Here is a 14,028-nt window from a genome sequence, read left to right as displayed (position 1 = left end):
AGCAATGGCTGCTGTGGTGTCACAAGGCAAGCGCTATAGGCAGCTGTTCAGAGGGGGTTTGCTCTCCCAGGCAAATAACAGGGTTTCAGGATGTGTCCCCTGTCTCACCTGCCTGCTGCCCTACCCTAAGGAGTGAGGCTAGCAAAGCACAGCCTTTTAGATACCATGAACAGATAAACAGATAGCAGATGCATGCAAACAAAACTTGACTTTTGAGGGGCACCAACAGCTCCTGTAACTTGTAAGGAGACAGTCTCCAGTACTCTGGATTCATGGCAGTGCTTGGTGAGAGGATCAGCCTGCTCCCTCCTCCTCTTCACTCCTCCTGCATCAGCTTGCTGCTCATTGCTTAAGGGCACAGCATGGGGCTGCAAACAGAAGAAGAAACACTCTGTAGGAGCTGGATTCTCTGAAAGGCACCTGCCGAAACTCAGGCAGAAAGGGTCCTGCACCCAGTACTTTTCCTGCCAATCTGGAGTATCTGCTTGGTACCATGCAGGGCCTCTGTCTGGCAGTAGGACACGTGGTCAGGAGAGGAAAGATGTGATCCCCTGCTCTCTCCCTTATCTGAGTGAAGGCAAGTGTCTTCTCAGAGAGGAAAGAGAGGAAGAGCATCACTGTGAATGCCTCTTTCAGACACTGAGCTTTGGGTTGTACTGCTCACAAGCAGTGAGAGCAGCCACATTCATAGTCCCTCCACAGACCTGAGACCAATGCTTTCAGCTCACCAGGACCCTCATGTGCCTCTCCCTAAAGTCAGACCTGGGAAAGCAGTACATCTGCTCAGGCTGGAAGCACGCTCCCTGGCACACAGGGGATGCTGAGGCTGGCTGGGGTGGGAAACATTCAAAAACTGAGGTTTTCAGTTATCTCAGTACCTCAAAACATAAATGTTTGTGCTCTGAAACGAGTACCTGAAGTTAGCATGTATTTGTGACAGTTTTCACTGTAATTCTTGATATCTCGTTTTCTGGTCATTTTTGTGTGTGTGTGTGTGTGTGTATATGTTCTGTTGCAGCCCTATTTGTCTGGGTTTTCTGCTCTTCTAAGCAAGGCTGCAGCTCACAGCTGTCCCATGCCTTGGAGCTCCTGGTGATGCTTTCCTCCCCCAGGCTGTGAGAGCACCAGCGTCTCCTCCAGAGGAGAACTGATCTTGGGCAGTTCACAGAGGTTTATCTTCTCAAGACCGGCACCAAGATGGGGTTGAGTGATCAGTGGTGTATAAAATTGAGCAAGTCTGAGCCTTATTCCAGTGACACTTTTGTTTTTCTCATTTCTCACTATGGCCAGCCTCAATATCCCATGTGCCAGGGAGTGTGCTCATCCATTTGAGCCCCTCTCCAGAAGCCTGAGAAAAAGAACACCAAACCTTATGAAACTGAGCTTCCTTCCCTCCTTTTTAAATCAACAGCATTACATCAAAGAAGGAAAACTAACACAGTGGATAAACAAGGCAATGAAAGCTAATCGTTGAAGTATAACTGCAGTAACAATTGTAAAGTCTTTTCCTCAAGGAAGGAATCAGACAGAGCAACAGAGCATTTGCTATGTCTGCCAGTAGCTCTCCCTCTGACCTCAGTTTTGAAATCTTGCTGGGTAACAAGACCAGGCTCCCAGGGTGACTGGTTTCTGGCACTTACTTTTGCAAGCCCTGTGTGGGCACTGATCCTGCTTCTGCCAGCTGTATCTTGCACAGCTCTTACCCCTGAGGTGCGTACCTTACTAGCAAGCAACTCTTAACTCAGCAGCATTGATAACAGTCTCCCCCAGCTGCTGGAAGGCTGCATGCAGCTGCCCCTGTGCTTGCATAAGACTCCCCAGAAGTCAAATGGTCACAGAGCTCCTGGGAAACACAACATATATTTCTCCTGCCCTGTCCCTCCTTTTCGGTTGCCAAGCTTTGCTTCACAAGACAGTAAAGAGTCCCCTTAACTGTGCTCTCAGACATCAACACGTGGCCCACCTCAGCTACTGTACATCATTGTTGTTACAAAGCTGCTGTGGGAGAGGAAAAACATCTCAAGTGCACCACAATAACATATGGAAAAGTACAAGAAACCATTTTCAGGTCAGCCCACTGGTCTGTTATCATTCACATCCACTTTGATTTACCAGCAGTGGGGCTGGTGAATCTAACCACTCCCCTCACACTGCCAAACCCATCCTTAACCTGTGTCCCTCAGGAACTCATCTAAATGCCTTTTAAGTATCTCCAGAGATTGTGACTCCACCACCTCCCTGGGCAGCCTGTACCAGTACTTAACAAACCTACCACTGAAAAAGCTCTTCCTAATCTCCAATCTAAACCTCCCCTGGTGCAACTTGAGCCCATTTCCTCTTGCAGATTCAAGCTATTATCTCCACATGGCTCTCAGCTGAATGGAGAAACCAGCTGGCTCACACCCATGCTGAGGCATCCCTCCACAACTCTCTTCCCTCCTGCAACCATACTAAGGGGTTCTGGCAATGCCCAGAGCCACCACTCCTGGAAAAAGCATTTCAATACCCCACCTAGATTTTAGAATACATGTGAATGAGGAGGACCCAAACAACTCCTTTAATGTTCCTTCTCCCTCCAGTAAGATGAGTGAGATTCTAGTAAGACCAGACACCAAAATAATTTTCTGTGTTTATTTCATTTGTAATAGAGCAGGAAAATTTTCCAGAAACAGGCAGAGCGTTTTTCAGGGCCAGCTTCTTAGGCATATAACACCACAAAGATAGATTCACTCTGACTTTGAGCTAGAAGTGAGTAAGAGTTGCACAGAAGACAGGCACACTAGCAAACCCAGGGTTATGCCTCTCTCAAATCTGTAACACCCTGCAACCTAACGAAGAACTGCACAGAGCTCGTATGGATGAGGTTTCATTGTGCTCCCAAAGATCATGTCTGTGTTGACTTCCTTAACTCCTTCTGGTGAAGTGAACTTGAATGTCTGCAGGAGGCTGCAAAAGATGATGAAAAGCTCCATCTTTGCCAGCACCTCTCCCAGACACATACGGTGGCCTGCAGAGGGAGGAGGGAAAGAACAGTCAGTCCCCAAAGAGATCTGAAACCAGCGTCTACTTTCCAGCTTGAGCATCGCTCAGCTTCATCAAGGGCCAAAAGGCTTTGCTGAATTTGATGTTTTCTTCTCAGGTTGAACTGTCTGAACAACTGAAAATTCTGCAGTCCTTTGGAGGATCTACCTAGATTATAGGAAAAGGTAAGAGGAGATCTTTCTCAGCAGTTTCATACTTCACTTCTTCATCTATAGGCCTCCCCAGTTCTGTGGAGTTGCAGTCTCTTGATTCCCAGTGAGAATAACAAGAAAGCGTCTTTAGGTTCTCTCACAGTTTCCACTTGATACAGGCTGATTTTTCTTCACTAATAGAGTGAAAATCAGAATACAGAAGACATTCTGATATCTGACTAGACATTTTCCTACATAGTGCTTTCAGTGGAAGCAACTTGTTGAAGAAAAAGCTTTTCCCAATTGATCAATTAACTGTGTTCAGGATATGATTTCCAGTGAGAGGAAGACAGTGACAGACTCTGAAATGTAGTGGTTAGGGCAAACAACCAGATATGAGAAACCAATGTTCAGATTCTTCTTCTGCCCAGTTGAGACCAGGAACCTGACCCTGACACTTCCACATCTCTGCTGAGGGCACTGACAACCAGGCTATTTCATCCTGATGTGATCCTCAAGAGCTTTTGTTTGTTTAAGCTCCTATAAACTCACACACCGTGTGACAGAGTGACTCCAGAAGCTCCCCAAGAAAGACAAAACCATCTGGGATGTATTTGATCAAGCTCCAGTTTCTGCACTAATGAGTATTGAATTATTTATACAAAATACAGCAATGAAAATAATACAGTTTCCCACTCACAATGTAAGCCACACAAGCAGGTTCAGTTAGCAGTGCACCTACCTGCTGAGAAAGCTAAGAAGGCCTCTCGGGTCACAAAATTTCCATCCTTGTCCAAGAAATGATCAGGGTTGAACTGGTGAGGGGTCTCCCAGTGTTCAGGGTCAAAAAGAGCTGAGTCTATATTTGCCATAACAATAGTGCCCTGAAAGGAAGATGCTTTTGGCTCAGTTCTATGTCTCACACATCAAGAAGAAAAGAATACAAAGAGATTCCAGCTATAATCCAGCACACTGTTGGTCATGGGAGGCAGCAGCAGAAAGAAAAGTTATTTTATTAGTAAAAACAAAGAAATCTCAAACTGTTCTGAGGGTTTCTTCTTCAAAAAATAAATAAGACAAGAAACTTCAGTATTTCAGCTTCAGCAATTTGCCTGCAGTCATGTCCTTCATATCTCTATTTCCATTCTGATAGCAAATGTCACAGAATAGGTGGTCTACAAATCTTTAGCACCTTATGCTAAATCTAGTTCAATGATCTTCCCACTTTCAATAGGTTTTGACAAGTGAAGAACAGAGCACCTCGGAAACAAAATGGTATATTTCAAACGATGTTTCTCAAGGCAGAGTTGGGAAAGGTGTGCACAACAATCACCATGTAGCCGAGATGTGCAGGAAGAGGCTTCAGTGTGTGCCTCTGGGAAGCTTTGGCATTGAGGTTAAGTTTGGGAAGGTCGGACAAGAAGCTGGCAGAACGTTTTTATTAGAGGTTAGGTGGCAGTGCAGAAGCTGAGGGGAAACATCTTCATTATACGTCAAATGTGACAGCAGAAAGGTAATAAGAAGTTCTAAGTGAATGAGTAGAGTTGACACTTGAGTAGACACTTGGTATAGTCTCAGACATCACCAGTGAAGAAAAAACCCCATCTACCACTTGTCCCCTAGCATGAACAGCCTGCTGCACCTTCTCTACTGACACCACCTATGCTTCCCATGAGCCTCCTCTGAGATCTCTGAAAAATCTCAAATGCTTCTACAGTATTTCAAAATCAAAGGCTTTTGGAAAGTAAGACCCTGCAGCACTCTCACACAACACCAGTGTAATTGGTGTGAAACTGTGCTTCTGGCAAGCACTTTCACTGAACTGTCTATGACACAAAGGCATGGACATGGGAGGGGAAAAGTGATGGGTGCCAGTGCTGTCAGCAACACCTATCCGTCCCAAACTGATGGGAAGAGGGGTAAGCATGACTGCAAGGAACTTAACTCATAGCCCAAGATAACACTGGAATAGAAAGGATTTCTGTACCTTTGGAACACGATACCCCAAAACAGTTGTATCCTTCACAGCCTCTCTAGGGATTGTGATTAAAATGATGCTGCCAAAGCGCATGATCTCATGAATCACGGCATACGTGTAGGGCAGTTTCTTCCGATCCTCAAAGCAGATCAGCTGGGAGGGACTCAGAACAGCATCCAGCTCTTTCTGCACTTTCTCTACCAAAAAAAAAGAAAAAAAAGAGTCCATTATAGATACAAGAACCCTATTTTGCAAGAAACAGAGCTTTCATTTCCCTTTTGACTGTAGTAAATAATTCCTACTGACCGTATCTTCAAAAGTAGACACATTTCTACAACTATCTAGTTATGATTTTACTGCTCTCTGGTATTTCCTAGTCTATGGAGTCTATGTTCAGATCATCTTTCTGCAAGCACAACAGATTTATTGAGCTTCATAGTTAAAGGAAGGGGAGTGAACTGCAAATAAAACAACTTCTTAAGAGATCAGTTCAGTTACTCAAGCTATAATCCTTTCTCTAGCTAAATACAGACTCGGAGCACGCTAATCAGCATGTTTCAAGGGAGTCGTATCAAGCTGATGTATGTAAGCCAGGTGGGAGCTGCAACAGGCTATTACCCAACCACCAACAATGGTTAGTATCTTTTGGTTTCAGTAAGTAATATAGTCTGAGAGTCTTATTACATTAGAATTCTAAAGGTATGAGGTGCACAGGGCTCTTTTCTTCCAGCATTCTAGAACCAAAAGAATGTGAAGAAGGATTTCTAGCTCTAAATCTGACTCTCAAGAACATGCCCTTGGCTTAGCAGTTGTCACCTCTGAAAGCCCTGTATTGAAATGTTCACAAATTCTGAAACTTTTGTACAACTGTGCCCTTTTCCAGTCATCTTTTTGTCTTCCTATTATAACCTTCCTTCTGTGTTTAACATTCCCACATGTTACAGTTAATACACTTATACAGAAATACAACTGGTGGCTCAACTAATGAGTGCAAATAATATATTTGTGGTACACACTCTGGATTCCAGAAAAGCCCAACTTTTTCCTCATATTTCACCTTGAGTATTGTCAGCCAGATTGTATCTTCTCTTATATGCTTGTGGTACTGAAACCATCTGACAAAAACCAGCATAACAAAATACAGCATCAGAAGCTGAAGATCCCTGAAATGATTAAAAAATCTCTGTCTGAAAATTTTGTTTCACTAGCTTCCTAAAAGCAAAGCTCAAACACGTGAGGTTAAAAAACCAGAAGGCATCATCTTCAAAAACATCTTTATCTTAACCAAAAAAAAAGTGTAACAGACAACTGTTCTACTTGAAACGTGCCCCTGCCCATGTCCATAGCTCACCTTGGATGTCAGGATAAGCCACCATATAGAGCAGAGCCCATCGTAGAGTGGTGGCAGTGGTTTCTGAGCCACCCAGGAAAAGGTCAAAAACAGACTGCACCATGTTATCTTCATCAAATGTAGAATTGGGGGTATTTTTAGCCTACAGATGTCAACGAGAAAGGTAACATGGGGTTTACCTGTGCAAAAGCACTGAGACAGCAATCACTATACCTAAACAATATTTCTGAAGTATGGAGAAAGTACAAGTACTTCAGGAAAACAAAGATTTATGGAAATATTTTCCTCAAATAAGTACATTGGTGCTGTTAAATTACAGGTGCTTTAATTATCCTTCTAAGAGTTTAATGTTTTTTTTCAGAGCAGAGACTGCTATTGTTTGAACAGTGTTATGATAATCATACAGTACCACTAAGCACACAAAAGCTGAGTACAAAACACAAAGACAATAAGATATTAATAATCCACCAAGAATGAGAATGACACAGCCATCAAAATACCTGCACCTTTTCAAAGTCCTCCCACTGCCCAGCCTGCACTAAGGATTCCACGGTATAACAAACCAGTGTAATTCATTTATACTTCCAAAGCAAGTTAGTACACCAGCTCTTCAGTGTTCATCTTTGAATTTGACAGCAGAGTTTTAAAGCAGTCTCTGTAGAGCTCTGTGATGAAGTTGCTATGCACAGACAACGGCAGGAGAGGCGCAGGGAATCTGTTACGATAGGATCGGTGTCACGTGCAGTGTAAATCACTCACCTTCTCTATCTGATCCAGGTAAAAGTCAATGAAATCTTCTGGCTCATCTGTTACATCTCTTTCCCTGTGGATTTTGATTTCCTGCCTTATGAAAGAACGGACAAAATCACAGGAGAACCTTGCTTTCTGTGCAGGTCCTGGGAGGTACTTCATAATCCAAGGGAGAATCTCACAGACCTGTGGAGCAAGCATTTGGCACACAGATATGAGTTATGTGGCAGGAGCAAGGCTATCATAGAATCATTTTGGGTGGAAAAGGCCTTTCAGATCAAGTTCAACCATTATCATACTGCCAAGCCTACCATTGAAAAGATACAGCGTGGATGCTTTTGGTGCTAAATTGATGAATTAATTTCTCCAGGACAAATACTGTAGTGTCAAAGAAATGTTGAATATACAAACACACATTAAAGACAACACAGATTGCACTCTTGATTCTTTCCTAACCTTACTACCTAACTCTGCTTCTATTTGCCCTGTTCATTCACCAACAAAAGAACAGTTTAGTACAAAGAAAAAAAAGAAATCGGTCTCTTTTATTCCGATACAAAGAGGATCACTTTTCCATCTTGGCAATACTGCTGTTTCCATTATAGAAAAGTTCAGCATCCCAAGCACATTGTCTTTGCTGAGAAATTCTAATAAAGGTTATTAATACAATATTAATAGAATAGCTGAATGATGCCAGACCCAAAGCACTGCAGGTCTGGTTCATATTCACAGTCAGAATTGTTATCAGTATTTAACGTGCATTAAAGAATGCAATAACTGTAGTAACTAGAATGTAACTGTCTTGCACCACGGTGAAATTAATGTGCTCAATAATCAAGTTTTTGCATATTTAATAGTCATTCTCTCACATAGTAGAAGTAGCTGTTCCCAAAGGCCACGATACAGTTGTATGCTTCAATCAGCTGGCGGAAGGTTTCGTCCTCTAGAGAGAAACGACGTCCAAAAACCACAGCACAGATCACGTTAGAGACAGCATGGACAATGGGGAAGGAAGGGTCGACAGCTCTTCCTGCAGACAGAGAGAAGCATTCATCTCCACAGCATTTTCTTTATGTCCTTCCCTGTTCTGGAAGCAAAATCACTGTGATGTTTTATAACATGTCCTCTATGATATTTAGACCATTACAATAAAACACCCCAAATTCACTGGCAAACCTAACAAAAGATAAATCTCTTTCAAAAATGAGGACAGGGAGGTCTCAAGTCTCTAACTTTCAGACTTCTTTTTCTGATTGCCTTCTTTTTTCCTTTTATCTCTTTTTTGTTGTTTTATCTTGATACCCAAAGATACCTTGCTGAGGTCTGACTGTACCAACAGTTTTGATAGCACTCTGTATTTAAGCTGTGCTCCCAATCCATTCTTTCCTGGAGCAAAAGTAGTTAGTCTTTCCTCTTAGAGTCATGCAGAGTATATACTATGTCAAAAGCTCAAATGCAGTTTCCAAGCCACTTGTCCATGCCATACCATCTTTGTCCCTGAAGAACTCGACCAGGTAGCGGGCTTCGGTTTGTATCCCACGCTCCATTCCTTTATTCCCCATTCCCAGTTTTCGGAGAGCTCCAATCCCAAAGTGTCTCTGATGTTTCCAGATGAGTCCGTTTGAAACCAGGATACCTTCAGCCATCAAGAATCAATGTAAAGATGTATTTCTCTAATTACATTAACTAGTACTAGAAATTAAAGCTTTACAGGCTGCAGTCCACATGCATCTGCTCTATATCCTCTGGATAAGAGATTGGTGGAAACAAGTTCAAATTATTTCATTTTAAATGCAGAACTCTCTTTATTCTCCATCCAACACATTTCAGCACTGTCTGGTGTACAGGTTAGCACAATAAGAAGCTCTAAACAAGGGTATGTTGCACCTACAGTGTGCCTAACACAGTTAAAGCTTCAGTGACTTTCCTGTGCCTCCCCAAAGGCTAGACCTTGTTCAACAGCTCTGTACAAGCTTTCTTACAGAATCCTTTGCTGCAAGCTCCAGATTATTTCAAATCAGGACACAGACAACATTACAAATGGACAGGCAGGACCCAGATAGGCACAAATATTGCAGCTCTGGTGAGATTCTGAAATGTACATCTGACAGTGGGACTTTGGAGACAATTTAGAATAATGCTGCAGAATTATATTGTTCACCCTGAGCACACAGAACGGATAAATTGGGAACTAAGGGCTTGTCAGCAAGGAAAACAGGAGAGAAAATAAAGGCAAGGATAAAGTATTTCCACAGATAGGATTATCTTACCCTTTCCATTTGCCATTTTGTTGAAGACATAGGTCTGCATTCGCCCAGAAACATCCTCAGAGTTGGTGGTGAGACCATCCTTCACAGCTTGGAATCCATACAGCACCACCATAGGTCTGTGACCCAGCCACACCGTACAGATGTTGCCATAGAGTTTTGCCAGCTGTAGATTAGATCGATGCCAAAAATACCCATGGAAGAAACATCAACCAAAATGCACACTGGATGCGTTCCTATTCAACCTGATCTAGATGGACCTGCTTCTGCAGGGGGGTTGGACTAGATGATGTCTAAAGGTTCCCTCCAACCCTACCATTCTATGATTCTATGAGCTGCTCTGTTCCAGCGTGACACTACTCAGAGGTTCAGGAAGAGAAAAGGGATGGCTGATTTTGTTTTGTAGTGTGAGTTTTTACCACAGTAAGTGTCTAGGCTCTCTCTGGGAACCCACTGTTCACAGCAATGTGAATAATAAAAGAAGAGATGCTCTTCCACTTTTTAAAACTGGGCTTGGGTTGCCTTTGCAATATGAACAATCAGGAAAACGCTTCTGACTGTGTACAGAGTGTGTATTATGTTGCACATGAAACTCCCCCTGCCCATTTTCAATTACATTTTTCAACTCCATATTTCATTTCCTCAGCCAACAACTAGAACATCTTGAAGTTACATATTGAAGGTGTAACTCTCTTTCTAGTTCTGCAGATTTCAAGTTTCCATGGCAGGACCTCTTCCCTTCTCATACATAAGTATTGTTAACTGAGGCACCTGGGCATAGATCCCACCTCTGTTTGGCTAGTGATGGGGACTGCTCTCAGGCAACCCTGTGGTATTCAAGCAGGGACAAAGTCCCTGCCTCTAGGCAGAGAAAAGGTACAGCTCTGTCCTCTCACAGTGATGAATGTGTATCCATCAGAAAAGTTCAACAGAAAGGTCTTTTAAGTTCTCTTCTCCTGCAGCCAACATTCTCCAGCTGCAGCTAGGTACCCCCTGACAACCAGGTTGCACTCACATCTAAGAACAGGTTGTAAATTGAAAAACATATCAACACATTGGATTCTTTTGTGAAATTTTAGCTCAGTAAAGGATGGTGAGCAGTGCAAGAACCTGTGTTAACATATTTAGCATGGAATTAATTCTTCACAGCAGTTCCTTCCTTCCACCATCATTTACATCCTCAGCTCATAAGCAAGGAGCAATTCCCAGACTGGACTTCAGAAAAACAACAGATGAAAGGTTTTGATTGCAATCTCATTTCCACCCCATGATGGCAGAAGCCATATTGATGTCCTTGTCACATCTTTTGAAAATAAGACACCTCATTTCAGAAGATTTTCTGTATGTGCCTGCAAAATCTAAGAAACCTTTTTCTTCCAAGGCAAAGAGCCTTCCTTGAAAACAAAAGTCTTTTTTTGAGACAAAATTAAAGTCCTCAGTTCTGGTTAACTCACACACATACTAGCTTTCACACGAAAGGGACTCCCTGCAGATTTCACTTACCTTGTTTAGGCACTTCATTTAGCTTCCACGATTCACCTTCCCTCAGGTTAAGTTCTCCCTGATGCCCCATTCACCTACCAACAGCCATCACCAGTTTTCAAAGTTTTTGCCTCCATATCTCTTTAGTTCTCACCTGCCCATGCATACCTTTCTCAGGCTCCCATGGTCAGCTCTAAAATTTATCCGCCAGATGCTCCCAACGATTGGAAATGGGGTTGGTCCAGGAGGAAATCCTCGACTTTTCCATTGCAAATTCAGAAACTGTGCACTCAGAAGGAACAAACCCAAGGAAATGAGAATTACGCTTATTGTCATTTCACACCTCCAAACTGCTCAGTCACTGAGAAAACTGCTATGAGGCTGTCTGTTGAAATGTCCCCTGTCACATTTAAGCTTTCTGTATTTTCCTCCTCCCTTCCTTCCTACCACATCTCCCGATCCCAGAAAATGAGGAGTGTTCCTGTTCTTGAATGTATTTCATACAACACTACTGCAATATGCTAACAGCTGCCATCACTTTAAGATCCAGTAGAGGCTGAAGGCGGGCACCTCATTCAGAAATATCCCTTTAAGCAATCAGTTTGATGGAATATGTCACTCAAAGCACTGACTTACATGCAAGAGCTCAAACGTGAAGCTGTTATCCAGGTACTGTGTACGCAAGAGCAGAAGATCTCAGCAAGTAGCGTTTCCAGGGCAGAGGCAAAGCAAGCAGTTAGTAGCCTTGTGTAAGAGTGGTTGCAAATGCAGACCTGGGAACCGAGAGCAAGGGGTCAGGAGACACAACTGAACCAGATTCTCCTGTGCTGTCTCCCTGCTACTAAAGTCTGCGGTAATAATCACTTCCCCCTGTTAAAAAGGGGCCAAGTCTCTCGTCAATAGAGGAAACAAGTCACCTGCTTTGAAGTGTATACTTCACCATGTTACTCATACAAATGAATCTGTAAAAATCACAAGGCACTTGTATCAGTTCTCTGCAATTTTGAGTTTCTTTATGGGTGTTTCTCCAAGGTCAAGTTGGAGAACAGATGTTTTTTATAACAGATGTCACTATCCCTTTATTCAGTAGCCATTCAGAGAAACAAAGGAGAAGTCAAACTTGGGAATTTTTAGGTTCTACATCCTTTTCTAACAAGGAATGAACAAGTCACCAAATGAAAACATTATTGATAGCAACTTGACTGGAGAATATGACAACACTTAACTCATCCAGGTACCACTGCTCATGTTTTTCAATGAGTCTGATATATTGACTTAGGTTTAAGTTTGTGACATGCTATAAAATCTAGATCCCTATCTGCACAGCTCCTGCTTACAATTTCTTTCTTCACCATATAATTAGAAATAAACCACAGTATGTAATTACATTATCCCTACACTTACTGAACAGCAGATGAGTTTTTCAGGTCATTTTTTCAGTTCACAGAGCTTATTCTCTATCAGCTGTAAATGCTTAAGAACATTCTCCTATCTATCAAACAAGTTATTGATGAAAGTATTTGATATGGCAGGATTCCTGATTGCAAAACTTCATACACTCTTGATGTATGATGTATTCATCTTACCACTGATGACTCATTCGTCTTCATATATTAATCTTACCAGCAAGCTTCAAGCTTGAAATTTGCTGAGAAAATTAGGTGCAAGAAAGAATATAAACTAAAGCCCTGCAAATTAAGTAAAAACAGATATAAACATAATTGATGAGGCTGTGACAGCTAGGAGTCTCAAGGATTGATGAGAAAAGAAACTGGTAATAAAAGAATAAAACCTAAAAAGCAGAGAACCAGCAGACTCCAACTCAGCAACACCAAATCAGCTAGATGCAAGGCATATCAGGGGCTGGCACTCACCCATTTGATGGCTGCCTGGTGGGCAGAGACTCATCAAGCATTTCAGGAGCAGTGGTGTTAATGCTTTGCCCAGGAGCACGGTAACCACAACTAGCTACTATATTAGCCAATAGATAATTCCATTCTAGGTTTAAATTATGTATATTCTGATGGCAGAATCTTTGTATGGTAAAAGATACCTGCACAAAGGGGAACCAGTGAGTGTAGGCTGCAATGCAAATGGTCACAAGAGGAGGGGAAAAAGAAGTCACCAGGATTTTGAACTTGTTTCATTTCTATCAAAAGGAATACATACAATTACTAGCTCTTCTGAATGTCCTCCAACAATGGAGACCTATGTCAGCTGTTCTTTAGCTGTGGGACATGGCCACACTGTTGAAAATGAATTCCAACTTTTCCAACCCTGGACAACCAGAAATTCTTCAGTATTATTTTTGCCAGGGCTCCCTCACCTCAACAGTAAAATAGTTTTTTCTTCTGTTTAAATGGAACATTTTGTGTTCCAGCTTCTTTCCATTACCCCTTGTCCTATCACTGGATACAACAGAAAAAAGCGCTGCCCCAACCTCCTGACACCCACCATTTAGATATTTGTAAATATTAATTGGATCCTCCCTCAGTCTCCTCTTCTCCAGACTAAACAGCCCCAGTTCCCGCAGCCTTTCCTCATCAGGAAGATGCTTCAGTCCCCTGATCATCTTGGTGGCCCTAGCTCACTAGAATTTGAGTATTTCCCACTAGACTACTTTTTCTCTTTCTTTTCTAAATTTCATCATAATCACTGTCATTGAGAGGTAATGTCAAGGCTCAACTCATCTTAATTGTGGTAATTTTGAAGGGTATAAATCACATTCTAATTGACAACATGTGTGCATCAACAGCTTTCAAAGGTCTTTCACTGTTGCAAAACCTGCAAACTTGGCAAGTAATTCTGTGCACAAACAGTAAGAAAATAGAACTCGCTTCCTTTTAATCAGAGAGGACTGGCTGGATGAAAAGGGTGGAAAAAACACATATGAAGAAATGAACACAAGCAGTAAGTCAACTTAGTTAGATAATCGAGTAGCACATTTAAAACTCTCAAATAGAGCCTCAAATCAAGTGGATAAATGACTGCTCAATAGCATAACTCAGTAACACTCTGATTTTGGGC

General features: G+C 42.2%; 1 protein-coding gene across 1 annotated transcript; it reads right to left on the bottom strand.

The window, feature by feature from the left end:
• Nucleotides 1–2,828: 2,828 nt before the first annotated feature.
• Nucleotides 2,829–12,879, bottom strand: LOC104555098 (cytochrome P450 2J6-like). The gene is made up of 10 exons (XM_010198362.2): nt 12,876–12,879; nt 11,170–11,351; nt 9,523–9,685; nt 8,739–8,888; nt 8,122–8,282; nt 7,262–7,438; nt 6,503–6,644; nt 5,161–5,348; nt 3,916–4,057; nt 2,829–3,007 (listed from the first exon to the last, which is right to left on the bottom strand). Exons 1-10 carry the CDS (start codon nt 12,877–12,879, stop codon nt 2,829–2,831), a joined length of 1,488 nt encoding a protein of 495 aa, XP_010196664.2.
• Between the last annotated feature and the right edge of the window lie 1,149 nt (nt 12,880–14,028).

The sequence above is a fragment of the Colius striatus genome, chromosome 12, assembly GCF_028858725.1.
Source record: "Colius striatus isolate bColStr4 chromosome 12, bColStr4.1.hap1, whole genome shotgun sequence".
Lineage (NCBI taxonomy): Eukaryota > Metazoa > Chordata > Aves > Coliiformes > Coliidae > Colius > Colius striatus.
This window is presented reverse-complemented; position numbering and strand designations above follow the sequence as displayed.

What these genes read in the sequence shown, in the direction of transcription:
- LOC104555098 (XM_010198362.2), bottom strand. An exon ending in ACCATGGGAGCCTGAGAAAG is followed by an intron (nt 9,686 to 11,169) that starts GTATGCATGGGC and finishes TCTAATCTACAG; the next exon opens with CTGGCAAAACTCTATGGCAA. An exon ending in TGGGGTATCGTGTTCCAAAG is followed by an intron (nt 4,058 to 5,160) that starts GTACAGAAATCC and finishes TCTTCCTTTCAG; the next exon opens with GGCACTATTGTTATGGCAAA.